This window comes from Jaculus jaculus, chromosome 4 (genome assembly GCF_020740685.1).
Source record: "Jaculus jaculus isolate mJacJac1 chromosome 4, mJacJac1.mat.Y.cur, whole genome shotgun sequence".
Taxonomy (NCBI): domain Eukaryota; kingdom Metazoa; phylum Chordata; class Mammalia; order Rodentia; family Dipodidae; genus Jaculus; species Jaculus jaculus.
Window position 1 is genome coordinate 16509083 of NC_059105.1, and position 27460 is coordinate 16536542.

At 49.8% G+C, this 27460-nt stretch overlaps 1 protein-coding gene across 1 annotated transcript in view; it reads right to left on the reverse strand.

The window, feature by feature from the left end:
• Positions 1-7283: 7283 nt before the first annotated feature.
• Igfbp2 (insulin like growth factor binding protein 2) overlaps positions 7284-27460 on the reverse strand; it is a 28602-nt gene continuing 8425 nt past the window's right edge. Inside the window, exons 2-4 of the mRNA XM_004662846.2 lie at positions 11141-11370; positions 10080-10220; positions 7284-7764 (exon numbers count right to left, since the gene is read on the reverse strand). Coding sequence (XP_004662903.2) covers positions 7600-7764; positions 10080-10220; positions 11141-11370 — 536 coding nt within the window. The 3' untranslated portion in view covers positions 7284-7599. The remainder of the gene's footprint in view (positions 7765-10079; positions 10221-11140; positions 11371-27460) is intronic.

Here is a 27460-nt window from a genome sequence, read left to right on the forward strand (position 1 = left end):
CTGCCCTTGAGCGACCTCTTCCCTCAAAAGCTGCCACTCCCTTGGCCTAGCCGAGCTGGATCGAGAGGATCCAGGCACGAGAAGCGTCGCTCCGCTCAGCGCCCGTTACTGTCATTACTGAGATTGGCTCTCGGCCCCCTGTTATTAAATGAAGTGCTCTTCATCCTCCCTTAAACAAATGATGAAGAGTCTCTTCTCCCTGAACAAGACTTTAAGGAATGCATTTCTAGAATGCTCCTCAGTTACTTTTTCCAGTTCCTCATAAACTATTGACTCATGGAACCTCTTAGCCCAAGTGACTTCTAATCCCCCACTCCCACTGCTGTTTCTGCCCAGGGAAGAGTAAATCTTTGAAATGGCCCCCAGCCGTTCAGCCACACCCACTGCCTTCTGCCTCAGTTTCCCTGTGGCTTTCCTTCCCAGACCTTTTGTGTGTGTGTGTGTGTGTGTGTGTGGTTTTCCGAGGTAGGGTCTCACTCTAGCCCAGGCTGACCTGGAATTCACTATGTAATATCAGGGTGGTCTCGAACTCTGCAATCCTCCTACCTCTGCCTCCCGAGTGCTGGGATTAAAGGCATGAGCCACCATGCCTGGACTCCCTAGACCATTTTTGCCCTTTAGTGCTTTATCCAGTTTTCCACCATCCCTGTTCAGTCTCAGAGTCCAGGCCTCACGCGGTCAGTATAACGGGGGAGATGGAGGTGGTAGGGTTTCTGCTCCTCCCAGCTCAGTGCTGACCCTCTTGGGGGTCTTGTCCTGTCTTTTAAATCACGCAGCATGTGCCACCTCCTCCTGTACTGTGTGTTCGTCTTTCGGGGCTTGCTGAAAGCCTTCCTGAGGCTTCTCAGCACCATATTCCTTCACTGGATGGACAGTGACAGTCTTTGGTCTCTCACATTGTTTTATGAATTTTTAAAATATTTATTTGAGGGGGGAGGGAGGCACATAGAGACAGAATGGGTGTGTCAGGGCCTCTAACCACTGCAAATGAACTCCAGATGCGTACATCACCCCGTGCATCTGGCTTTATGTAGATCCTGGGGAAAAGAGCCTGGGTCCTTTAGCTTGGCAGGCAAGCACCTTAACCACTAAGCCATCTCTCCAGCTCTTTTTTTTTTAATCCATCTACTGCAGTTATCTTCTCATTGCTGGAATAAAGCACCCAATCAAAGGCAGCTGCTGGGAGAAAAGGGTTTATTTCAGCTAACAGTCTTGAGGGCAAACTCCATGATGGCAAGGGAAAACATGGCATGAGCAGAGGCCGGATGGCACTTCTGCCACAGCAGGTGGAAAACAGCGGCAAGAAAGTGAACCATCTAACACTGGCGAGCTAGGGGCTAATAACCCCCAGAGTCAGTCCCCAGTGCCACACCTCCTCCAGCAAGGCTCCACCTCCCAAATTGCCACCAGTTGGGGTTCAAGCATTCAGAATGTGTGGATTTATGGGGGACAGCTAATCCAAACCAACACACCAGCCCCATCATCTTTTCTGCTCTACCTCTTTCTCAGAAGAGACCAGAACCCCAGCTCACCTCTGTCCTCGCTGGTCAGGGTCTCACCTGACCTGCAGTAGCACCCCCTCGTTGGAGAAGCCTCGCCTTCCAAGATATCACTCCTGGTCAGCACTGCTGATCCCCACAAGGAGAGCTCCATGGTCCTCTAGGCCAATGTTGCTCCAGAGTCCCCAGGCTCTGCGGGCTCAGTCATGCCTGGGAAAGCTACCAGAAGCCCCTGCTGGCTCATCTCCCTCCCGCCTTCCCCTCGTGTCCCAGACACATTGCCTCAGTCTGCCTTCCTCCTGTCAGACAAAAACTCCACAACTAGTAGGCAAGACTCCCCTCATCTCCCCATTCCAACCCTCACAAAACCTCATGCCACGCTCCTCTGCTCCACACGAGTCCTCTGCTTCTCAAGGGGCGACCCCCGTTCTTCGTTCTCGGTACCAGTCACTCTGCCCCTCCATCCCCCTCCCTTCTTTCTCTGTGCTAAGTTGGGTAGAGAGGGAGACAAGGTAGTGGATGTGAACATAGCTTCCAGACATTTTCAGGAGTATGAGGGCGCATGCCTAGAATACCAGTACACAGTAGACTGAGGCAGGAGGATCACAACTTTGAAAACAGCTAGGGCTCCGTACCATGACCCTGTATTCTTAAAAAAGGAGAGTTGATGGCACTAAATTATAAGTGAGATGTCAGTATGAGCATCAGAGAGAAAGGAAATGAATGACGTGTTCTCCAGTGGGGATCCTCCAAGAAACTCACCCTGTCCCCGGATGAAGGCATCCTGCAAGCCTCTTGTGCCTCCTGTTAGATCTTACGTGTTCCAAAGTTTAACTCAATACTGGCAACAAAATTCGAATTCACCACCATCCTCAAAGCCTCCCTTTATGTTTCTCCTCTTCCTGCCTCCAATTCCCTTGTCTTCCTGCCTCGATTCCTTGTCCAGTCACACAGAATGGGACCTCACCCACCCACTTCTCAGCTCCACATCCAATGAGCTCCTAACACATCCAGAGATCCGGAGAATCAGTCACCACATTGACAGTTCTCCAACTAACCCCTCCCACCATCTCCCCAGCTCCAGTTTAGAGCATGCTTGGGGCTGGAGAGATAGCCTAGCGGTTAAGGCACTTGCCTACGAAGCCAAATGACCTCGACTCAATTCCCCAGGACCCATGGTACATGCAGCTGGAGCTCGTTTGCAGTAGCTGGAAGTCCCAGCATACCCATTCTCTCTCCTCTTCTCTTCCTCTTCTCTCTCTCTCTCACTCTCTCTCAAATAAATAACTAAAAAAATATATAGATCATGCTGAGTTCTGCCCACTGCACCACCATCTTGTTCTCTCTGAGAGCCATACTTTTCATTGTGTCCTGGGCCCTTCGAATGAAGTCACCAGTCTAACACAACAATCACACAGGAGGTATACTTCAATGAAGATTCAAATACCCTTTCCAGCGCTCCTAACTCAGAAAGTCTGAGAGAAGACTCCAGAGCCTGTGCTATGAGAGCCTTTATTTGACTGGGTTCTGCTTTCCTGGCCCGTTTCAGAAAAGCCCCAAGTCCGGGTTGTGGTCAGCTGCAGTTTCGCATGCTACCACACAGAGGCAGTGTAGCTCCAACGTTTGCTAAAGGCCGGGTTTAAACTTCAAAGGCAGGCAGTTCCCAGGTGAGAGATCATTCTCAATGCCAGCCTGCCACCTTCCTACGTGGTGACAATTCTACTACGTCTGGCTGGGAGTCAGTTATTGTCATTATTGCAGCTAGAGCCACAACACTGGTGTTTCAAGGTCCTTTGCCGGTAAACAACAGGTGATGGGCAGAAAAGAGGTGGCATCCTCAAGAACCCTCCACAGAATGTTCTGGAAGGAACCTAAGCTGTCTGACTCCAGCATTCATCCGTCCTCATCTCTAACTCCCAGGGGCCTTAACATAAAAAGCACCCCATCTGGATTATACCCACATCAGTTAGACCAGAACCTTCGAGGCTGACCCCCTGGGATCATCCCTGTTGATCCAAGTGTTAAACAAAACTGAGACACTGTACTCCCCCAGTTGTAGAGCACCCCAACAGATGTGGGATGCTTTGCAACAGCTGAGATGGGGGTGCAATGCTCGGAGCATTCCTCAGTTGTTTTTGTAAAGGGAGATGTTCTGGTTTTGGATTTTTTGGGTGTTTTTTTTTGTTTTATTTTGTTTTGTTTTACTTTGATTTGCTTTTTTAAAACAGGGTCTGATGTAACCCAAGCTGACCTTCACTCAATATGTAGCTGATGATGACCTTGAACTTCTGATCCTTCTGCGTCCATCTTCTGAGAGCTAGAACGAGCAGGCGTGTGCCACACTATGTCTGTGGTCCTGGAAAACTTTACGCATGCTAGGAAAGTACTCTGCAAACGGAGCCACACCCCCCAGCCCTTTGGAGTTACCTTTTTAGTTGTTTGGTTATTTCTGTGACAGGATCTCACTAGGTAGCCAAGACACCTCTCTATCTCTCTTTTTATATTTTATTTATTTATTTGAAAGTGAGAGAGGCAAATAGAGAGAACGGGCCACTACAAACAAACTCCAGATGCTCGCACCACCTTGTGCATGCAGCTTTATGTGGGTGCTGGAGAATCTGGGTCTGGGCCCTTTGGCTTTGCTGACAAGCGCTTTAACCACTCAGCCACCTTTCCAGCCCTCAAGGAATTCTCGATGTCGCTCATGCTTTCTTCAAGCTCCTCCTGCCTCTACTTCCCAGGTGCTGGGGTTTCAGGGGATTACAGGATTACCTCCCAAGGAAATCAAGCCTCACGTAGTGACTGATGACCTTCAGGGCCCACATTGACTTGTGAGCTAAGCTCTTAAGGAATCTTTCCAAATACTTCTTGCTACTTCCACCCATAAGGGGCAAGCTGAACCCAGGTTTGAGCTGGGACTGGAAGGCTTTGGGGACCTTGCCCTCATCTATAAAGTAAAATCAGTAACAGGGCCTCTGTTGTGACTCCATGAGGACCTGCTCGGACCTGACAGAACGCAGCCTCTAAGACACCTTCCGAGCAGATGTCTCTGCTCTGGAGATCTAGTGTTCTTACTCTCCCACGGAAACTCATCTCCTGACAGAGGCCTCCAGTGTCCACGAGTCTACAGAATAGCCCGATGGAAGTTCAGAAGGAAGGTGGACAGAGCAAAGCCACTCCGGAGGCCACTGTGGCACTGAGAACTCAAGCTGCAAGCGAGCTGGACGATTCTCCCATGCTGGCTTAGCTGTCAAAGTACCGGGAAGTGCTCTGCAGGCTGCTGGGGAGGGAAGGGGGAGTCAACGATATTCTTACTCAGCAGTGGACCCTGCAAGCTCTACAACTGCCTGGACAGGCAAGAGGGGACCAAGAACAGGGGATGATGGGGACTGTGAAAACACTGCCTTCCGTGTGTGACATGGCCGTTGCCCTCAAGGACTTCACAGCACTGTCGTTTCCTGCATGAGACCGAGCCTATAGAGATTTCACCACCAATGTGGGAAGGGTTCACTAGAGCCCACACCTCCAAAAACTGCTAATGGCAGCGAATGGTGTCTGGAAAAGGAGGAGTCATATTCAATCACAGCACTGGTAAGTTACCCATTCCACAGTAAATGCCTTCTACTCACAACCATGCCAGCAGCCCTCATTTACTTCAGTGGGTTTGTTGTAAAGGCAGGAGGGCTGGGGAGATGGCTTAGTGGTTAAGCGCTTGCCTGTGAAGCCTAAGGACCCCAGTTCGAGGCTACATTCCCCAGGTCCCACATAAGCCAGATGCACAAGGTGGCGCACGTGTCTGGAGTTCATTTGTGGTGGTGGCTGGAGGCCCTGGCGCGCCCATTCATTATTTCTCTCCCCACTCCGACCTTTCTCACTGTCAAATAAATAACTAAATATTTAAAAGGCTCTCGGAAGGTCAAGATTATTGGAAAAGAAAGGTGTTTGTGGGGAGAAGGAAATAACAGGAGGTAATTGGAGTGAATATGATCAAAGTACATTTTATACAGGTATCAAAAATATCAAAAATTAAAATAAAATTTTAAAAATTTGGCGGGGAAGGTCACAGACCCTAGGATGGAAGTTACTCCTTTGTTTATGCCCATAGATGAGTGCTGTTCTTGCCTTTAGTTAGAAAATCTTACATTTGACTGCTCATCCAAGTACTGAGAAGAAGTGACTGTTGAGTTCTTAGTGCTGAGACGTCTCTATCATAGCCCCTTCCACGGCTGAAGTAGTGTGGAAGAAGGAACAAGAATGTGAGAGCCAGAGCGCCTGGGGAGGAGGGCTTTGGAACACCGTCTTCTGAACACTGAGTGGCCGTTACACTTAAGACTTCGCCACAGCTGTTGTTACCTGCACATGATCTGCAAACTACAGGTTCCATCAACATCTGTCATGGATGGTGGGGTGCAAAAACAATACATCAATGTAGAAGAGCAGAAAAACTAGTTGGAAAAAAAAAGAGGTCCAGTGGAAGGGGAATATGACAAAAATATACATCATGTCCACGAATGAAAACTTTCAGTTTTTTTTTTTTTAAAGGCTTGTGCTTGCCTGCAAAGCCAAAGGACTAAGGTTCAGTTCCCCCAAACCCACATTAAGCCAGATGCAGGTGGCACAAGCATCTGGAATTCATTTGTAGCAGCTGGAGGCCCTGGCACACCCATTCTGTCTCTCTCGGCCAATCTCTCTCTCTCTCTCTCTCAAATAAATAAATGAAAATTAAAACATTTTTTAAAGTCTCTTTGCCCAGGTGTGGTGGTTGGTGCACTCCTTTAATCCCAGCACTCGGGAGGCCGAGGTAGAAGGCCAATCTGAGACTACATAGTGAATTCCAGGTCAGACTCTGCTAGATAGAGCTAGACCCTACCTCAAACACGCACGGGCGCATGCGCACGCTCACACACACATACATAAAAGGTCCTTATCTGCGGCCAGAGATGCAGACTGGTGGTCAGGGTTGCCTTCTCCCATGGTCCATGGCAATGGGTAAAAGGAGACCTTTAGAAACACAGTTTCTAAAACCAATTGGCAGAACTTTGATATGGAACTCAAGAAACAGTTCCTCCGCCCCTGTATCCCTTGATTCCATTTCCACAGACCCTGATCCTGAGTTCATGCATTCATATACAGCTCTTTGCATCCAGCTGATATCTGCTGATCTGGGCAGCTCCTGGACCCTCAGAGGTGACAGCAGCTCCACTCCTTCTCCCTTAGGGCCCAACTGCAACACCTGTCCTGGCAGGATCTCCTTTTCTCAGGAGGCCAGAGAACCCATTCCCCTGTTCCCTCTCCCTAACTCCCGCTGCATCTAAGGATGGCCTGCCGGGGGCACTTTGTATATTTAATCCAGGGTCACTTTTAACTGTCAATCCTCCTGCCTCAGCCTCCTTAGCACTGGGATTGCAGGTGCGCACCACAGTACTTGCTGACAGTGTCATCTAGATGTGGCACAGAGAAGACAGACCTATGTTCTCCCTCTTCTCCCTCACCACCCATCTTGGCCTGTAAAGGGCCAGCTGGGGGCCAAGGGGGCTGAAAGCCTCCCCTTGGAGAGAAGGTGAGAGCTACAGGATCCCCGAGCTGCCCCTCGGGGTTGGATGTGGATGCAGGAGACTGCCTGTCCTCCTGCCTCGTCTTTCTTGTTTACACGTATGACGGGAAACAGGACCTTCCCTCATGTTCCCCAGAATCCATGGAATGCTGCACTGAAGGCTGGGCAGACCCCCGGGGCTCCTTCCCAGAGAGGGCCCGGAGACTCCAGTAAGACACACACGTGCACACTTTATTTTTCTTTCCTTTAATCTTAAGCAAAAGAGACACAGGGGTTCAAAAATAAAAATTTCTTTCCCCACTCCCAAACCTATATGCAGCTCCCCGCTGCCACCGCTCTTTCTCCCCAGCGGAAGCAAGAAGGAGATCCGGGCATCTGTAGCTGGGGAGGGGGAGGGCAGAGGACTGCCGAGCTCGGTGCTGGTCTCTTTCCAAATATAAATACATGTGTCAAAACTGGGAGACCCTCACCACCAACGCCTAAGCACCTTGCATTTTTTTTGCAGGTGTATGGGGTGGGGGGAGCCAGGCACTGGCTGACTAGGGTTTACTGCACCCTCTGGGTGAGCACCCCACCAGCCTCCTGCTGCTCATTGTAGAAGAGATGGCACTCGGGGTCCCCTCGGATGGTGGGGGCTCCCTGAATCACCTTCCCGGTATTAGGGTTCACACACCAGCACTCCCCACGTTGTCCATTCAGAGACATCTTGCACTGAGAAAAGAGAAATGGAGATGGTTAAAGAGCACCCCCTTGCAGACAGACACCTCCCCCATACCACCCCTTCACTCAGCCAGGGTTGAAGGAGCGGCTCCCAGGGGGTGAGCTTACTGCATGGTGGCCCTTCCCAGCCTGGAACGGGCACCAGGACTCCTGCTAAAAGGCAGACTCGCGTCCAGTAGGTGATTGTGGCCCTGAAGCTCTGCATGGCTAAAGCTACAAAAGCATGCTAACACTGGAGACCCCGGGGGAGCCTCAGCAAGGCTGGATGAGGAAACACTCAAAGACCAGACCAAGAAGACTCGGTTCCTATCCTGAGAGGCCCTGTCCAGCACACAGCCGGTATATTGCAGCTTACCGTGAGATGACAATGTCAAGTCAGGGAAAAGTAAGCATGTATCAAGCACCGGGTAAACAATATATTTCAACCACTCAAGGATCTCTAAAATAGAGATCCACATAATCCTCACCACCATCTTGAGCATCAGGTGCCATTTTGTCCCCGCTCTATAGATGCCGAGACCAAAGCAAACACTGAGCATTATAATAAGCAGAGCTGAGATTTGAACCGAGGCATTCCCATCCAGGGTCCTGGATCTTATCACACACCCTGCTTTTCTAAAAATATTATTGTTTATTTCTTTATTTTTGGTTTTGTTTTTGTTTTTGAGGTACAGTCTCACTCTGGCCCAGGCTGACCTGGAATTAACTAACTATGTAGTCTCAGGGTGGCCTCGAGCTCATGGCAACCCTCCTACCTTTTTATTTTTATTATTTTTATTTAAGAGAGAGAAAGAAAGAGAATGGGCACATCAGCGCCTTCAGACTCTGCAAATGTACTCCAGACACATGCACCACCTTTTATATCTGGCTTATGTCCTTTAGCTTTGTAGGCAAGTGCCGTAACCACTAAGCCATCTCTCCAGCCCACATCCTGCTTTTCATTAGAAGCAATCACTCATCATTCTTCTGAGTTACAAAGTAACTGGATGATCTGGAGAGGTCACACATGGAGAAGCAAAAGCAGAGCCATGCACCCACTCTTTAAGTCTACCCTGATTGCCCAGCACACCCACCAGGAAAGTTTTGTGAGACACTGATGCCCACAAAACACTACAAACCCAAAAGATCCCAATGTCGAGGGTGAGCCCTAGCATCCTTTTTTTTTTTTTTTTCTTACAAACTCCAGCCACATGCCTTGCGTATCTGTCTGGCTTATGTGGGTCCTGGAGAATCGAACCTGGATCCTTCAGTTTTACAGGCAACTGTCTTAACTGCTAAGCCATCTCTCCAGCCTCCATATGTTAAAAAATAAATAAAAAATAAAAACCTTGGGCAATCCCGAGTGCAACCAGAGTTGAGATCCTCTGCTTGCAAACAACCACAACTGCTTCCAGGGAATGAATGCATCCTCCTTTTTCTGTACAAGGAATGGGGAGGTGTAGGAAGTGAGGGGTAGGATACCCCAAGGGAGGACTGATGGACGCTTAATCACTACTGGCCAGCTCAAGGGGGAGTACTTCCTATCACACTGGCCATTAGAATACATAACAAAGCCAGGCGTGGTGGCGCACGCCTTTAATCCCAGCGCTCGGGAGGCAGAGGTAGGAGGATTGCCATGGTTCGAGGCCACCCTGAGACTACACAATAAATTCCAGGTCAGCCTGAGCCAGAGTGAGACCTTGCCTCGAAAAAACAAAACACTAACAAAAAAAAAAAAAAGAAGAAGAGCATATATGAACAAAAGGGGAAGTGGGAGGGGAAGGGCTCCTTGAGGGCTTCATAAACTTCCTTAACTCTCCACTGCACTTACAGTGAGGCTTTGGTATCATGTTTGGAAAGGTTCTCAATGTCTCTTGACCCCAGTTTTCTATACTCTATACCGGCAGAAAGGCTACATGGCCAGTGCTTCAGTTGATGTTTCTGGAATGCTATCCTTGGACCATGAGAGCTCATGAGAAATGCAAACTCTCCATCCTTATCCAATCTATTTCATGACGACTTCTGAAGGCGGGTGGAGCGGGGAGTCGGCTCTCAGGAAAAGCTGAGGGAAACTGAACGACATCGACCTCTCTAGGTGGCCACCTCCGGACCTGGACACCAAGCACAACCGGCAGGCGGCTGGGAAAGTGGAATCAGGCCAGGGAAGGAAGACCCTGGGGCTGGCACCACCATCCCTGTGGTTCTAAAACCCTGCATCTCAGGTCAACACTCAAGCCTGCGGGGATTACAGGTCGGTGGGGCAGGAGCCAGACACTCCTGGGCCCGCGGCGGACGGCTTCCTGTGCCCCAGCTGCCCTCACACTCACCTGCTTGAGGTTGTAGAGGCCCTGCTTGTCACAGTTGGGAATGTGCAAGGAGTAGAGGTGCTCCAGAGGACCCCGATCGTCGGGGAGGCGCATGGTAGAGATCCTCTCCAGAACCTGGTCCAGTTCTTGCTGGCAGGGGGTCTGTGGTTAGATGGGCACATTAGATGCTTGGAGTGAGAATGAGACTACAAAACACTGCTGCTGGGCAAGGCCACCCAAAGAGGCCCTCCAAGGAGAAGGGACTCTCCCAATACCACATAGCTAGTAGGTACAACCAGTGACCTCACTGTGCCCAGCCCACCCCTCCAGAAAGTCATACGGGAATGCATTTTTCATTCCTTTCCTCTGACTATGAAAATGGCCTTAAATGAATGAATGAATGAATGAATTAAATGAATTAATCTGAAATGATTAGCTTGAAGTTGTCCTTAGAGTTGACATTTCCACCCCAACCCAATTCAAAAGCTGGCCAAGCGTGGGTCAGTTGGCAGAGTGCTTGCCTAGCGTGCACAGATCCCTGGATCTGATGCTCAACCGTGCATAAACCAGACATGGTGGGGCATGCCTGTAATCCTAGCACTTGAGATGTAGAGACAAGAGGATCAGAAGTTCAAAGTCACCCTCAGCAACATCAAGGCCAGCCTGGGCTACATGAAATCCTGTTTCATAAAAGTAAAAAAATAAAAATATATATATATACCCCAACCCAGGGCCTAAACTCCAGGTTTTGGCATAACCCAACCAGGGCCAATACGCCCCGAGAGGAAAGCTGGGCTGGAAAGAGAAATGAGAGGCAGCTCGCTGCAGGAGCCCATCTCGGCAAGAGGGAACCACCACTATCCCAATGCCAGTTAGAAGCACGGAAGTTCTAGAAGAGAGCTCAAGAAACAATGCGTTCAGTCCATTTCACAGCCACAAGTGCCACGTGGTCCAAAGGTCAGGCACCCCAAGAAAAAACACACTTGGCATACAGAGCTTGTGGGGCACAGTGTGACGTCCTCTCCAGTGGGAGACTCTCTCTCCCTTTCCACACTGTCCTTCTGAGCCCAGCCCATACTGACCCTGGCTGGGGGCGGCCGCAGCTTCTTGGGTTCCTCCAGGCCCAGGTGGTGTTTGCCACCTTTGCCCATCTGCCGGTGCTGCTCGGTGACCTTTTCCCGGAACACGGCGAGCTCCTTCATGCCCGACTTGAGGGGCTTCCGGCCAACGCCACCTCCACCTCCCAACACATTCATGGTGCTGTCCACGTGGTTCTCCACCAGGCCTCCCTCAGAGTGGTCATCACCGTGGTCTGCAGAGAGAGGAGGGGAGGGATGTGAAAGGTCCCCTACAGGCTCATGTGCTTGAACACTCGGTCCCCAGCTGCTGGGGCTGTTTGAGGAAGTTGTGGAGCCTGGAGACAGGTGAGTCACCACCAGCCCGGCTGCTAGTCTCAATGTCTGTCCCCAGTCCCAGAGCTACAATGCGAACGAGACTTCACCACCCACTGCCGCTGCCACAGAGCTCCTCCACCATGCCTTCCCCATGAACCAACATACCCCTTTCCTCCTGTAAGTTGCTCCTGTGAGGTATGGGGTCACAGCAACAAGAAAAGTAATACACTGAACACTACTGGTATCGCCCCTGGTTTTTACAGATGGGGAAGTTGAGGCCCACAGAAGACGCTTACATAACCTGCGAAGTGATGGATCCAGGAGGGAAACTGAGGGTTTGTGACTCCACAGAAATGGGAGTTGTCTACTCGGTTCTAGTTCCTTCCTACGGGGCTGGGACAAAGGGACACAGAAGGGTGATGGCGTCCACAAGAGTCTCGACTTAGAATGGAAGGAGGCCATTCTTGGAGCCCGTCAGAATCACCCAGATTCACCCACAACTAACCCCAGGTTTAAGTTCTTCCTCTATGACCTGACTGGGCAGACCATGTAAGGTTTTAAAATCTCATACCACATAGATTACTGGGCCACGGCACAGCAGGAGGACAGCCAACTATCAATGAAAAAAGCCAGTCTCCAACACCCCCCTGTCACTGTTCATTTGCCAGTCTGTCTCCACTAATAAGTTCCCACAACCCCCTCCTCCTAAGTGCTAGAGTAGAGTCTTGTTGACTGTTTGAGTTGTCCTAAAGTCATCTGTGTGGCACATCCAGATATCATCACACTAAGACCCCCACCAAAAAAATGGGAACTACGTATGACTTCTTCACCAGTAGTTTCAGATTCTCACAAGGTATAAACACTTCGTGGAGGTCTCTCTTCAAGAGCATCCATTCCGTTTCTTCACTTTCTCAGAACCTACTGGGTGCACAGCCCAAGCTGGATGGGACCTTGGGGGCGATGCCCAGCTCCCACAATCTCATCCTGGCTGAGTTGTCCGGCCAGGGGAGAGTGAGGACTGGAATTGAGTGGTCAGGCTGTGACCGGATAACAAGTACAAGCACGCTCTAGAAGGAAGGGAATCATCACCTAGACCAGCCTCTGGGAGACATGGAGAGCAAACCAAACCCCGGACCATGCCACCCAGAGCCAAGCACCTACAAGTCCTAACAAAATCTAAGTAGATACAGAGAGGGTGTTTTTCAACAAATCTCCCCATGTTTCTTCCTTTTCAATATGTATTCAAGAACTTAAGAGGCCTGCCTAGGGAGATGGTTCAGCAGAGGAAGCACTTGCCACAAGAGTACCTGAGCCTGGATCCTCGGATCCAAACCCTCTTAAAAGCTGGATGCTGCAGTGAGTAGCTGTAATCCCAGGGCGCCTGTGGCAAGAAGGAAGATGGAGAAGAGAGTATTTCCTGGAAGCCTGTGGGCCAACAATTCTGGCGAATGCACGGTTAGCAACATGAGAACGAGAGGCCTTTCCTCAAACGAAGTGGAAGGCAAGGACCAACACCAGAAGCTATCCTCATGGGACCCCTCCCGGAAGTACTGTGTGCTGGAAAGAGCCAAAGCCTGGTGCAAAAGGAAAGCTAAGCCGGGCGTGGTGGCGCACGCCTTTAATCCCAGCACTTGACAGGCAGAGGTAGGAGGATTGTCATGAGTTAGAGACTACCCTGAGACTAATTCCAGGTCATCTTGGGCAAGAGCAAAACCCTACCTACAAAAAAGGGGGGGTGGGGGAAGCGACACTGAGTTGTGGTACTCTGTCCAGTATAGCACTGAATATAATAGTGCCTGCTGTTGCGTGTTGAGGGGTGCCCTACTCAATCCCCAGTACCCACGGCATTCAGTAGAGGTTTGCCTCGTGCCTTCCCCTTCCCACAGGACCCTCGTGGGATTCAGCGCGGCTGTGTCAGTTGAAGGTGTGGACTCAGGTAAAACCCAGTTCTGCCACTTTTTCTACCCATGTTTCCCCGTTCACAACCTCTTTTTTGTTGTTGTTTATTTTTATTTATTTTGAGAGTGACAGACAGAGAGGAGGAGGCAGAGAGAAAGAGAGAGAGAATGGGTGCGCCAGGGCCTCCAGCCTCTGCAAACGAACTCCAGACGCGTGCGCCCCCTTGTGCATCTGGCTAATGTGGGTCCTGGGGACCGAGCCTCGAACCAGGGTCCTTAGGCTTCACAAGCAAGCGCTTAACTGCTAAGCCATCTCTTCAGCCCATGCTTGCAACCTCTTGATGTCAAAGCTTTCCCAAATGTAAGTGGCTGGGTAATAGCAGTTCTTCCTTCCTACAACCGGCGAGAGGTAAAGTGGTTGAAACAACTTGGGACAGAAGCCATCCATTCTACTGTCAGCTATTGCCATGACGATGAGGACAAGGGTGAAAACAGTCCCAGTTCTCTGCCACCTCTACGGTGTGGAGCCCGATCAAGAACCAGGAAGCAAAGAAAACGCTCGTGCAAGCATCGTAGGAGCTGTGGCTGTAGAGATCCATGCGCTAAAACGTCCTGACATTGTCCAACTAAGACCCACACTGTACCAGTGCTTCAGGGAGCCTTGTTTCTGGATACATGGCGCCCAAGGGCAATGCAGAATTAAACCTGAACAATTACATGGATATAGAAAAGATGCACACAGACGGTGGCAAGAAGTACGTACCACAAGAGTCGGGCGTGGTGGCGCACGCCTTTAATCCCAGCACTCGGGAGGCAGAGGTAGGAGGATTGCTGTGAGTTCGAGGCCACCCTGAGACTACATAGTGAATTCCAGGTCAGTCTGGGCTAGAGTGAGACCCTACCTCGAAAAACCAAAAGGAAAAAAAAAAAAAGCAGTACCACAAGACAGGGAGGGAAGAGGACACTAAGAATCCAGACATTTAGAACTCAGAGGTGCCGGGCGTGGTGGCACACACTGTTAATCCTAGAACTCGGGAAGCAGAGGCAGGATGATCGCCATGAGTTTGAGGCCATCCTGAGACTACATAGTGAATTCCAAGTCAGCCTGAGCTGGAGTGAGACCCTACCTCAAAAAAAATAAAAAAATAAAAAATAAACAAAAAAAAAAGAATTCTGGGGACAGACTGGGTGTGATGGACATGCCCACAGTCCTAGCAGTGGTGCTGGGTGGAGGAAGGAGAATAAATAGAAGTTCAAGGTCATCTCTGGCTACCGTGTGACTTTGAGACCAGCCTGGACTATACAACACAAGTCTCCAAAGACAAAGCAATGTCAACAAAAGGATTCTGGGAACAGTGCACACACACGACACACAATCCCACACCCAGCAGCAACCTCTGAGGAGTTCCATGCTTTGATGACCTTGGTGTCCCAAAGTGGAGCGGGCAAAATGTACAGCATTTCTGTCCAGAACTGTTCAACTCTGGGAAAGTAAAACTTGAGCTATTTAAATATATAAATCTTCTGAAACCTAAAAAATTCTTTCTAATAGAATGCTAACTCCCCAGGGATACTGAGTAGTTTAGGTTTCACCGTAAACCAAGCAAGATTAGATCCTGTTCCCGCAGCTCCGGCACCACATGCAGGGAGACGCCAAGGACGTTACCTTTGTGCCTTGGCTGGGAAGGAGTTTTAGTCTGCCAGGGTTCAAACCCGCTCATCTTGACCCCCCACCCAGCTCCGCCGCCCCATGAGATACGGAGGAGCAGAACTCCAAGGGCCCCCGAAGTAGGCTGAGTCTCCCTGCCCTGCTACACTGATTTCCTCTGTGCCGTGAGGTCCCCACAGAGCCGTCTTACGGGGACAGAGCCGTCTTACGGGGACAGAGCCATGCAGCTGTAGTGGGACCGACCGTAAGAGTGTCCCTGCCTTAGATGAACAGAAGTAGAAAGCAGAAAGCTCTCTATGGGGAAAGGCTCAGGAAAGTCTGAGTTGAGCCAAACCTGGGAGAAAAACAGAAGTGCACTGACCACAGAATGCGTCACCGTCCCTTTGAAGCATCACATAGCACGTTCATCCCCATCCCCACACTGGCTCTGCTACCATCTCCAGACCCCTGGGCTTCTGTGGAAAGTTCTCAGCCTCTCTTCTACGGCAGATACGGGTGGCCCAGGCAGAACAGAAGACAATGGCCAGAAGCCCCGGCCGCACTGTGACTTCCCCGTCTTCCAGGATCAAAGTGAAGAAGGCAAAATTGGAGCACCCGGGTTCCTTCACCTGAGCCTTGTGGGCTCCTTATCACCTCCTGCCAATAGAGGCAGGAGGGATTTCTGGAAACTTCCATACCACTTCCAATCTAGAAACTGCTCTGTTCACATGCCTAACTAGAGAAGACCAGGCCATGCACACACCTGTCATCCCAGCACTAAGGAAGCTAGGTCAAGGCTAGCTTGGCCTACACAGTGAGACCCTGTTGCAGTCAGGTTTGCACTGCTGGTAGAAATCACCCAACCAAGAGCAGCTTGTGGGGAAAAAGAGGTTTATTTTAGCTTACAGGCTCAAGGGGAAGCTCCACGACAGCAGGGAAAACGATAGCATGAGCTGAAGACTGACATCACCTTCTGACCCACATAAAGTGGACAACAGGAACTGGAGGGTGTGCCAAGCACTGGCAAGGGGAAACTGGCTATAACACCCACAAGCCCGCCCCCAACAATACACTCCCTCCAGGAAGTGTTAATTCCCAAATCCCCATCAACTGGGAACCTAGCATTCAGAACACTTAAGTTTATGGGGGACACCTAAATCAAACCATCACAGACCCTGTAAGGTGTTAGGGAGGTGGGGACAAAGGGCTCCGGGAATCTTCTGGTACAGTACACTGCCACCATTTCTAGAACCTTCCACTCTGTGAGCATGAAGCCCATGACTTCAAGAAGCTCACTTGGTTCTGTTCTGGTGGGAAGAGGAGCCTGCCTACCCTGAGGCTTGGGGAAAGTTGGCCAGGCTCCTCCATGGCTGTAACTGCATGCTCCCTGGCTGAAGAAGGAAAAGGTGGCTCACATGTAGTCCCATGGCAGAGCTTCTGGAAGGTTCTACTCACCCTGGGGCTTGTGACATCCTCTGGTTTGTGCTCTTTCACCCAGCTCCAGATAAGTCTTTGTCATGGGGGACTGTCCTGACTCTAACATCAAGATGCAAATAGTGGGCTGGAGAGATGGCTTAGCGGTTAAGCACTTGCCTGTGAAGCCTAAGGACCCCGGTTCGAGGCTCGGTTCCCCAGGTCCCACGTTAGCCAGATGCACAAGGGGGTGCACGCATCTGGAGTTTGTTTGCAGTGGCTGGAAGCCCTGGCACGCCCATTCTCTCTCTCTACCTCTATCTGTCTTTCTCTCTGTGTCTGTCACTCTCAAATAAATAAATAAATAATGGACAAAAAATATTTAAAATATATATGTACATATATAAAGATGCAAATAGTGTCATCCCAAGTAGGGGCAGTAAAAAAAAAGAAAGAAAACTTCATGCATTGCTAAGTGGCACTTGGGAGGCAAAATTAAGCCTAGGTTTAAACAAAAAAATCACCATTGTGGGGGCTGATGATATGGTTCAGCGACACAGTACCTGCCTAGCATGCTGAAGGCCCTAACCTTGGAGAAGGGGTGGAGACTGAGAGTCTCAAAGGCCTGGAACTTCTCAGCAAATTGCTGAAATAACTCTAGGAGCTTGTTGTGATATGAAGTGAGATGCCCCTGGTGTGTTTAAGTCATGCGTCCAAACGTTTGATTCTACTGTTTGGGGGAAGTTTGTGCATTTTTGAGGAGGTGGAACCTCTCTAAAGGAAGTGGGTCACTTAAGGAGGATTCTGCACATTGAGGCTTTATAGCTGGGCCCCACTTTTCATTCACTCTCTGCCTCCTAACTGTGGATGCAACATGGACAGCTTCTCCTATGCTTTCTTGCCATGATGGGTTCTCTCACTCTGAACTGTAAACCAAAGAAAAACCTTTCCTCCTTAAGTCATGTTTTTGTTAAGGTTTTTGTCACAACAATGAGAAAAAAAATAACTAATATAGGTTACTCAGGGTTCTAGCTTTCCTATTCATTCCCTCAATGGTGAAGTCCTCCACCATTCTTTCAACCCCAGAGACACTAGCCCATGCCTTCTTTTAAAAAGAAAAATATTATGGGCTGGAGAGATGGCTTAGTGGTTAAGGTGCTTATCTGTGAAGTCTAAGGAACCAAGTTCAATTCCCCAGAACCCACGTAAGCCAGGTGCACATGGAGGCACCATGTGTCTGGAGTTCATTTGTGGTGGCTACAGGCCCTGACATGCCCATTCTCTCACTCTCTCTAGTAAATAAATAAATAAAGTATTTATTCATTTGTTTGCAAGGAAAGAGAATAAGGGAGGGGGGCGAGAGAGAGGAAATAGGTGCATCAGGGCTGGCACTGCAAACAAACTCCGTATGTATGTACCACTTTGTGCTGTGGCTTTAAATGGGTACTGGGGAATTGACATGCACCTTTAACCACTGAATCAGCTCTCAAGCCCAGTCCATGACCTCTTAGGGTGACACACGGGTCTTCAGTCTGCAGGTCCCTCCTCCCCAAACCCTCCTGGGCACTTGTACCACTGACAGTAGTCAAAACTGCAACCCTTGGCTGAGTCTTCAAAGTCAACCCAAAATTTACTGCTCAAAGGACCCTCTGCCCACTAATAATGTGCACCTCAGGTCTGGAGGCAGCCACTAGGAATAACTTGTTCACTAGGCACAGGAAACACAGTATGCTAAGAAAATGCTTTTATTTATATTAAGACCAGAAGAGAAAAATAAACCTTTAAGTCAAAAAGTCTTGGGCTGGAGAGATGGCTTTGCGGTTAAGCGCTTGCCTGTGAAGCCTAAGGACCCCGGTTCGAGGCTTGGTTCCCCAGGTCCCACGTTAGCCAGATGCACAAGGGGGCGCACGCGTCTGGAGTTCGTTTGCAGAGGCTGGAAGCCCTGGCACGCCCATTCTCTCTCTCTACCTCTATCTGTCTTTCTCTCTATGTCTGTCGCTCTCAAATAAATAAATAAATAAAAATTTTTTTAAAAAGTCTAATATGTGGGCTAGAGAGACGGCTTAGTAGTGAAGGCACTTGCCCGCGCAGCCTAAGGACCCCTGTTCGACTCTCCAGATCCCACATAAACCAGACATACAAAGGTGAGGCAAGCGCAGGGTCGCACATGCCCACTAGGTGGCGCGAGCACCTGGAATTTGATTTCAGTGGCTGAGGTCCTGGCACACCAATTTTCTCTCTCTTTCTCTCTTCAATAAAATTTTTAAGTCTTAATATGTAATTTTGATGTACTTACATTTAGAAAACAAGATATTGTGATTGTTACATGTTTTGTGGAGGAAAAAGAGGGCTCACAAAGACAAAAGCACCTGTGGTCCCTGAATGTCCTGATGTAATTTTCCCTGAGTCCAAGTCCCAGGAGACGGGTTACCTGGGCAGTTTTCTCCTGGGAGAATGGTTGGCTTCCTGTTCTGAGATGTCCCTGACCTCCCCAAGGTAAAGGTCAGTTTGTCCACCTTCACAGAGGCCACCTGGATTCCAGGGTAGGTTTTGTTCTATTCCTTATTGATCTCACCACCAACAACAAACATGCACATAGATGGAGAAATCCATGGGCCTGGCTTGGTGACAGGAGCTCTTTGTAAAAGTGACACAGCATTCATTTCTTTCTCTGGAATAGGCTTCAGGACAAGTCTTCAGGCCAATCTCAAATACAACATGAAGTTGACGGGGAGTGAAATGTTGGCCAAGTAGCGATCAGCAAGGAAGGTAGGCTGAGAAAACACTGGTGTCCCGTTACTATGTTACTATTCCTAGCCAAAAATATCTTGAGAAAGCCAGGAGTGGTGGCGCACGCCTTTAATCCCAGCACTCGGGAGGCTGGGGTGGGAGGATCACCATGGTTCGAGGCCACCCTGAGACTATATAGTGAATTCCAAGTCAGCCTGAGCTAGAGTGAAACCCTATGTCAGAAAAAAAAAAAAAAAAAAAAAGCTATGTGTGGTGGCGCACGTCTTTAATCCCAGCACTTGGGAGGCAAAGGTAGGATGATCGCTGTGAGTTCAGAGCCACCCTGAGACTACATAATGAATTCCAGGTCAGCCTGAGCTAGCGTGAGACACTACCTCAAAAGCCCAAACCTTCTCCCCTGCCCCTCAAAAGAGAATTGTCTTGAGAATTCATGACCGAAGTCTGAGTGCCTAAGTCTGAATCACAGATCTGCCCACTTACCTCTGCACCCCTGGACAAATGACTTAAACTCTGTGCCCCATGACTGATCTATAAGAAGGTCACAGATGTGGACCAACTTCAGTGGTCTGCTGAGAAGATCCCATGAGATGTGGCGTGTGTATGCAATGAAACATGAGCCTCCACGGAACTCTTACCTGCTTCCTTCTTCCCCTGGTGCTCCCACCCCCACTCATTCGGACAAGCTTCTCCTCCCGTGCATTCTCTTATAGAAATTCCCCGCAGAAAAACATTCCAGATACGGCATTCCTGCTAGAGGTGGAATTTTCCCTCAGAACAAAAATACCAAGTTGCATTCTCTTCTGCCTGAGAGTCACATCCAGAATAATATTTACTAAGCAACCAGTTATACATGCAGCGAAGCAGCAGAGCTCACTACAAAAAGGGGACGCTGGAAAGATGGCCTGCGAAGCCCAAGGACCCCAGATTGACTCTCCAGGACCCACGTAAGCCAGATGCACATGGTAGCGCATGCATCTGGAGTGGCTAGAGGCCCTGGTGCACCCATTCTCATCCTCTCCCTCTAATAAATAAATAAAAATGAAATCTTTTTTTTTAAGTTCTTACTATTTTTTTTCTTTTTTCCCCATGGTAAGAGTCTTGCTTTAGCCCAGGCTGATCTGGAATTCACTATGTAGTCTCAGGGTGGCCTTGAACTCACAGCGCTCCTCCTACCTCTGCCTGCCAAGTGCTGGGATTAAAAGCATGTACCACCACACAAAAACAGCTCTTAGCATGACCTCCCTTTTTTTATGTTGAAGAATACCTAATAATGCCTCATCCTTCTCCTATCTCATGGTGGTCATGAAATCCAGCCTCCGAGTTACAGGAATGTGTAGCAATGTCTGATTTTCTAAGTGGGTGCCGGGGATCAAACTCAGGGAGTCCCATTTGTCCTAAACTTTCACCTGAGGATGCTGGTATATATAGGTGACACTGTGTGTCTTCCCCATCGGTTGCTCCAAAGGTCAGATGCAGCGGGCAGGATTCTGAACAGTGTCTGTGGGCGCCTGTTTTGGAATAGGCTGGCACCAGGACACATTCCAGCTTAGGTAATGAGCTCCTCTTGGTTGGTTGATCCATCCATTCCCTGCTGCCACCCAGCTTCCTTCCTATCTCCCCACCCATTCGTTGCCACCCCTGGAAGCCCTGCTATCTGCAAGGGAGCCAGCTAGCCAAGCAAAGCCCGACATCTCTCAGATGCCACCGCCTCCGCCATGTTCAGGACGAGCTCCCCTTTTGCCTGAAAATCAGCGGTCCACAAGCATCAGCCCTTGCTGTTGGAAAGCTTCGTCCCGCCAGGCCCTTCACTCACTCACCCGTCAGGCGCCATCCCATAGCTCCCACAGGCCGAGTGCTAGAGAATGTGGAAAGCACTGTCAGGTGGGAAGCGGAGAAGGCACAGGCCACCGCCCTTGAACAGTAAGGCTCCCAGGAGCACAAAACAAACGCAGAACAGTGACCGTGTGGCCCAAGAATTCACTCCATACCTGGATGCTCACAACACTGAGCTGGGGCTCAGCTCCAGGCCCAAGCAGTTCTCTCGTGCTTTCGATGAGCAATGCTGACTTGAAAACCAAGGTTCCAACCCTGACTTTACTACCCCTGGGACTGTGGCGTGGTGCCAGGCAGGGGTTGGACTGAGTTTGACTTCAATGTGTTCATTGGTAAGTTTAGAGAATGAGACCCCAGCAACCTGAAGAGCTTGCTGAAAAGACAGTCCTGGATGGACTCAGCCCTGGAGATTCAGAGACAGCATGGACCAGGGCCAAGGAACCTGCATTTGAACAAGATCCCTCCAAGTCTGGTACTTCCAAGGCCACCCTGTCCCTTTGTGATCCTCTCCCTTCTGCCCGGCTCTCCTGCAGAACTTGGTGGAGGAGAGACAAAGACGCCTCTTCTGTCCCAGCAAAATGGCCTCACATGACATTTGGCAAAACCTTGGCCTCCCAAGCTTCCTCCCCACTGGCTCTTGGATCTGTGGAGAGACGCACATGCGTGCTTGGACGCACGCAGAGGGGCCCTCCTTGGCCAGGCACCATGGAGATTTCTAGAGAATGCCCTCACACTGCTGTCTCATCTCAGGCTCCCCTGAGCGAGCAGAAACAGCACACCCCGAAGGGCTGCTGTATAAACATTAGGGTCAGTCCTGGAACCGCAGAGACCTGGGGAGGGTCAGGGCCGAGGCAGACAGTTTGAGTAAACAAAAACACACTCAAATTCAGCCCAGGTCCTCTAGGGCTCCGCAAGCCAAGTTGTCCTCGACGAGCCAGAGAACCTGATATCATGACTGGCAAACAGCACCATCAACTTTCCCTCCTTCCCGTGAGGCCTGAACATTTCTCCTCTGGCTCAACTCGGGCCGTCCAGGAACCTGGCAAGGTGACGCAGTGGCTGAAGGCCCAAGTAAGTAGTGTGCTCATTGGAGCAAACTTGGACCGGAGGCAATGGAGGAAAAAAAAAAAAAGAAATTAAGTACCTAACCCCCAAACACGACTTGTGCAGAGTGTGTGCATGAAAATGTTTGTTACAGCACTATCTGTAGTTATTAGCAACCTGACCTAAAGGTCCTCCAAGAGGTGAACAGATATAAAACCAACAGGGCAATACTGTAATGTAACACAAAGCAGGTAGAAAGACTAACTCTCAACTGGGTGTGCCAGCACAAACACACCTTGTGTGTTAGGTGTATGTGGGGGTGCACAGATAGCGAATGTTCTTATGTACACTTGTGCGCCCACCCCATGCACACACCCAGAATAGTACCCAAGGTGATAGAGGAATCACTCTTCTATGTTGTTTGTTTGAGGCACAGTCTTTTCCAGTCTTGCTGACCAGCAAGTCTCAGTGATTCTTTTGTCTCCTTAGGACCAGGTTTACAAGCATCCTGACCACTCTCCACTTTTTTTTTTCTTTTGTATTTTATTTACTTATTTGCAAGGAGAGAGAGAGAGAAAGGAAAGAAGGAAGGAAGGGAGGGAGGAAGAAAGGAAGGAAGGAAGGGAGGGAGGGAGGGAGGGAGGGAGGGAGGGAAGGAAGGAAGGAAGGAAGGAAGGAAGGAAGGAAGGAAGGAAGGAAATAAATGGGTACTTCAGGGCCTCTAGCCACTGCAAATGAACTCCAGATGCATATGCCACTTTGTGCATCTGGCTGTACATGGGTACTGGGGAATTGAAACTGGACCATTAGGCTTTGCAGACAAGCACCTTAACCTTGAGCCATCTTTCCAGCCGAGATGGCACACCAGGGCCTCAGCTACTAAAACTGAACTCCAGAAGCTTGCACCACCTAGTGGGCCTGTGCAACCTTGTGCTTGCCTCACCTCTGTGCATCTGGCTTAGGTGGGATCTGGAGAGTCAAACATGGGTCCATAAGCTTCGCAGGCAAGCACCTAAGCTGCTAAGCCAGCAGCTTTTTATGTGGGTGCTGGCAATAGAAAACTCAGGTCCTCATGTTAGTGCAGCAAGGACTCTTGCCTACCAGCCATCTCAGTCCCCACAGATGGTAAAAGCCTAGTACTGACATGAGAAGTCAAACTATATGTTTTCTGTAATTGACTTTCAGACTTAAACACTACTGGTCTTCTATCATATACATATGCATCATATGCATATGCATATATATACATATAAATATATGCATGCATGTGCAAATATATATATCTTGGTCACCATATGTATGTGAATCAATTTCCTTCTCAGCATCTTAGGCAAGGCCCACTGGCTAACATAAGTGGTTCTGTGACTTTGACTCTTCCTTGGAGGATGGAAGCTTCTTGAAGACACAGCTCGATCTTACCTTCTATAGGGCTTAAAATTTCCACTTCACCAAAGCGGGACAGAAAAAGCAGACATCCCATGTGCTTGTTGCATTTCTGGAAGATAATGTACCTTCTTCTTCCAAGACTGAGGAAACAGATTCTTGTCAAACTTCTGTGACGCTGTTCACCATAAACCACGCGGCGTGGCTTTTTACAGCAGGGCTACTGGCTTGCCTACAGTAAGTACTCAATCCATATTTAAATATTAGAAGCTGAGGCCGGAGGAAAGTCTTAGTGGTTATGGCATTGGCGCGCAAAGCCAAAGGACCCAGGTTCGATTCCTCTGGACCCACATAAGCCAAATGCACAAGGTGGCACATACATTTGGGATTGGTTCATTTGCAGCAGCTGAAGGCCCTGGTATGCCCATTCTCCCTATCTTTCTCAAATAAAATAATAAAAGTTATTTTTTAAAAAGAAGGAAATATATATTAGAAAAGCTGGCCATGCTAAGCGCATCTTCTTACATTATCCCTCTCTCTCTCTCTCTCTCTCTCTCTCTCTCTCTCTCTCTCTCTCTCTCTCTCTCTCTCATCATCATGATCACCCTTGAGGCCTCAAAGCAGCAAGAATGGGTAGGAGTCAAGCAAATGGCAGCGTGTGGAAGGAGGGAAGGACATTTGTCTCTCCTAGGGCACATGTTTGAACCACTGTCCCTGATCGTGGTTCTGATGACGGGATCCCGGGGTCTAGCCCCTAGGTCACGTCAAAAGACGGACAAAAACCCACCCCTGCCCATTCTGCTGGCTTCTTTGCAGCCCCCATAACACTGCTCGCCAGATACTCCACACGGGCACACTCAACCCAGAGCACGCAAAAAGAAATGTAAAACTTGCAGAGATGTCCAAGGTTGCCCGCTCCACTCTCAAACCAGCACAAGAAGTGTCCTGAATATAAATAAGTGTCTTTAAATAGGTCACCATGCTTTCTCTCTTGCTTCAAGTACAAGTTCACTGATTGTGAATGACCTAATACTACATCACACCCATCCGTCACCTTTCTTGGCTATGCTGCCTGGTTTAAGGAGCAGAAAACCAAGCTAGAGACAACTGAGAGCCTCCAGCAAGAATCATTTCTGGGGTGTAACTGGGCCACGGTCAGTCATCAAGCAATCCGCAAACTCATAGTAAAGAGAAATTTTGACGGCCATAACTGTGCACTGGAAACCCTCCACTCTTGACCCCATGCTCTGGATTCATGGAAGGCTTTGCAAAGCAAAAGCTACCCAGGCGGGCACATCCCCATCGTGACCAAGCAGAAAACTAAGCGGGCATCTGCCTTCCTCCTCACCTCTGTGTTGAGATCGAGGAGAGAAGGAAGGAAGGGATTAGAACGTGTGTAGAACATCAGCTGACTACCTGAGTTTCTCTGCTAAGCGCTTTGTACACACACCTTTGTTTCCTCATCGAGCAATCACATGGGGTTGATAATGTCTTATCCTCTCTCACACTTGATAAAAAGCCGCAAGTTTGGAGGCCAACTGCACACAGAGGCAGAGCCGAAACCAGACCCAGGTCATTTGGCTACACAACTCTTGACCCCTCAGAACGGCTTCTGGTCACCAAGCCACGACAGGGAAAAATTAAAGCAAGACACTTGAACCCGGGCACTCTGCTCCTGCTGCTCCCTAGCGACAGGAACCCCATCTAGGAAAGGAGGTCACCAGTTATTATAGGGCAGCTGGTCCCATCCAACCACAAAAGCCTTTACAACCCAGTAAGCCAAACCCACTTGAACTCCTTTACCCTACCTGCCACACCTCTTACCACAGTTTCTATAGAAGCCAGCCAGTATTATCAGTTACAGAGGCTGGGAGAGGGATTCAAGGGAACTGCCAGTCTCTCTTTTTTTTCCCCTAGGTCTTTGGCACTTTGGAAATTAAGTTCACTATCCAGAGGCAACTTGGCACCTCCAATTCAAAAGTAAGACAGTAGACTCAAAAGAAACTTCCCGGAGAGTTGCATAAAGGCACATTTTTGAGAAGTTATGCCTTAATTACTTTCTCCCTCCCTTGGAAGAGCAGCTTTTCCGAGAAGGAATACATAATCCTTCGGCTTTGTGTGTGCGTTAAGTCTGATTGAAGAGAATCCAGATGCAGGCTGGCCTCGGCACTTGACCTTGAATGCAGCCTTGCTTTCTTCCCTGGACAAGTGGGGAGAATCAAACTACGGGCCTTTAGGCAGGACTGGAAGAGGCATGGGATGAAGCAATCGTCATTGCTTTATCATTTGCCCTCTGAGGGAGCCCTGTTTGCTTACTGCCAACAGCACTCTCCAATTCACAGCCTAACTTGGGTCCTCCAGCCGGACCCCTACCACCGTCACCCATTGTCTCAACTCCTCATTGCGATGGGCACACTGAATGGGCTGCTTCTGCCCCCTGCCCCACGGCCCGATCTATCCTAACAACCTGCCAGGGCCTTCCAGCGGCTGTGGTTCCCGTTCCTCCTTGACATCCTGGCTCGGTCCCGTTCCTTGAATGAACCCAGGCTGACATACCTACACTTGTCTACTAATGAGAAACCTCCCCAGGCCTCACTCCCAGCCAACCTCACCAGGGCCCGTGGGCCAATTTCTCTGCCTGGCACCTGGAAGTATGCCAGCCCCTGTCCCCTTCTCCCCAATCTTCACTCCTGCCCTGCTTCCCAGCAGCCAGAAAGGGATGTGGGGCTGGCAGCCAGGAGGGCTCCAAGGTTTCCAAGTGCCTACCCCCACCTCCAAAAAATTAGGGAAGGGGGAAAATTCCTGACGGCAGTGGACTGTTATTTCTTTCAGGGAGAGCCAGTCTTCTGAGCAAAGTCTCCCTCAGAGAGCACTGACTGACGCCCAGGCTGAGCCAGCCCACATCTTCCCCTGGCTTTGTTTAAGGAACAGAAGGGGAGGGGCGGCTAGGAGCCAAGGAGGAGGAGGGGCATGGGGGGATGGTCCATTCTACACCAGAGAAAAAAAAAAATCTCCCATATTCTGCTCCTTGGGGGGTGGGGAGGGGGGCGAGTGTTAACTCTGGAACTGAAAAACCCACACATTCCCTAAACCCATAACTTACCTGTAAAGAGACTATTTTCTCCCCACACCATCACGGGCACCAAGCACAAAGGGCCCCAGTCTAATGGGGCTTTCACCACAGGTTCCCCTTGGCATTTGCGACGCACTGTCTCCACTGTCTTGGGTGCCGCCCTAAGTATCAGCTCACTGCAGAGATCTGCCTCTACCATCCTGCTCTATTGTTATACCTGACAATAGTCACTGTGGTCATTGTGCACACACAGGCTGCCACTGGGGGGGGGGGTGCTTCCTGGTGGCCCTGAGTGAAATCTAACACTAGGGAGGCAACCCAGTGCTCGAAAAATCACCCCAACACAGCATGCCCCAGGAGGTCCTTTCCTCTCTGCAAAATGAGGTTATACCCCTCCCCCCCCCCCCCCCCCCCCCCCGGCCTCGGCAGTGAGATCAGCTCTGGAGATGATGGAATAAGAAAACATCATTCTGGAAAGAACATCCATCCAGAGTCTTTGCCAGGATCACGTTGAAATTTCTGGCACCCTGGGCTCGGAGAGGCCAGATCTCAAAGTCTCATTTTCCTGGAGCAAGAAACAGGATACCAGGGGTTTGCACTGGTTTTCAGAACTGCACACCCTTGAACACACAATGTGTAAGAAGTGTGCCAGGAACACTTGGGTTCGAACCTGACTCTTGGCTCTAAAGCCTGGGTCCTAGCCAGCTTCCTCTGAGGACCACGTCTAGAGCAGGGGCCTTCCCCCACTGCCACGGTCACCACCCGATATGCCCCAGGTATTCTGCTGACAAGTGAGCTTCAGGGCGGCTGGCCGGGTGAAGGTAGGACTCTACCCTTTGTCTCTTGCTAGGTAGCAACAAAGCTAGCAGAAAAGCCCAAAGACCCAAACTCTGGGATCATCTCTGTCCCTCTAGTGCCTATTCTAGGCCCTACGAAGTCACGTGTGAATTCCACCCCTAGAATTC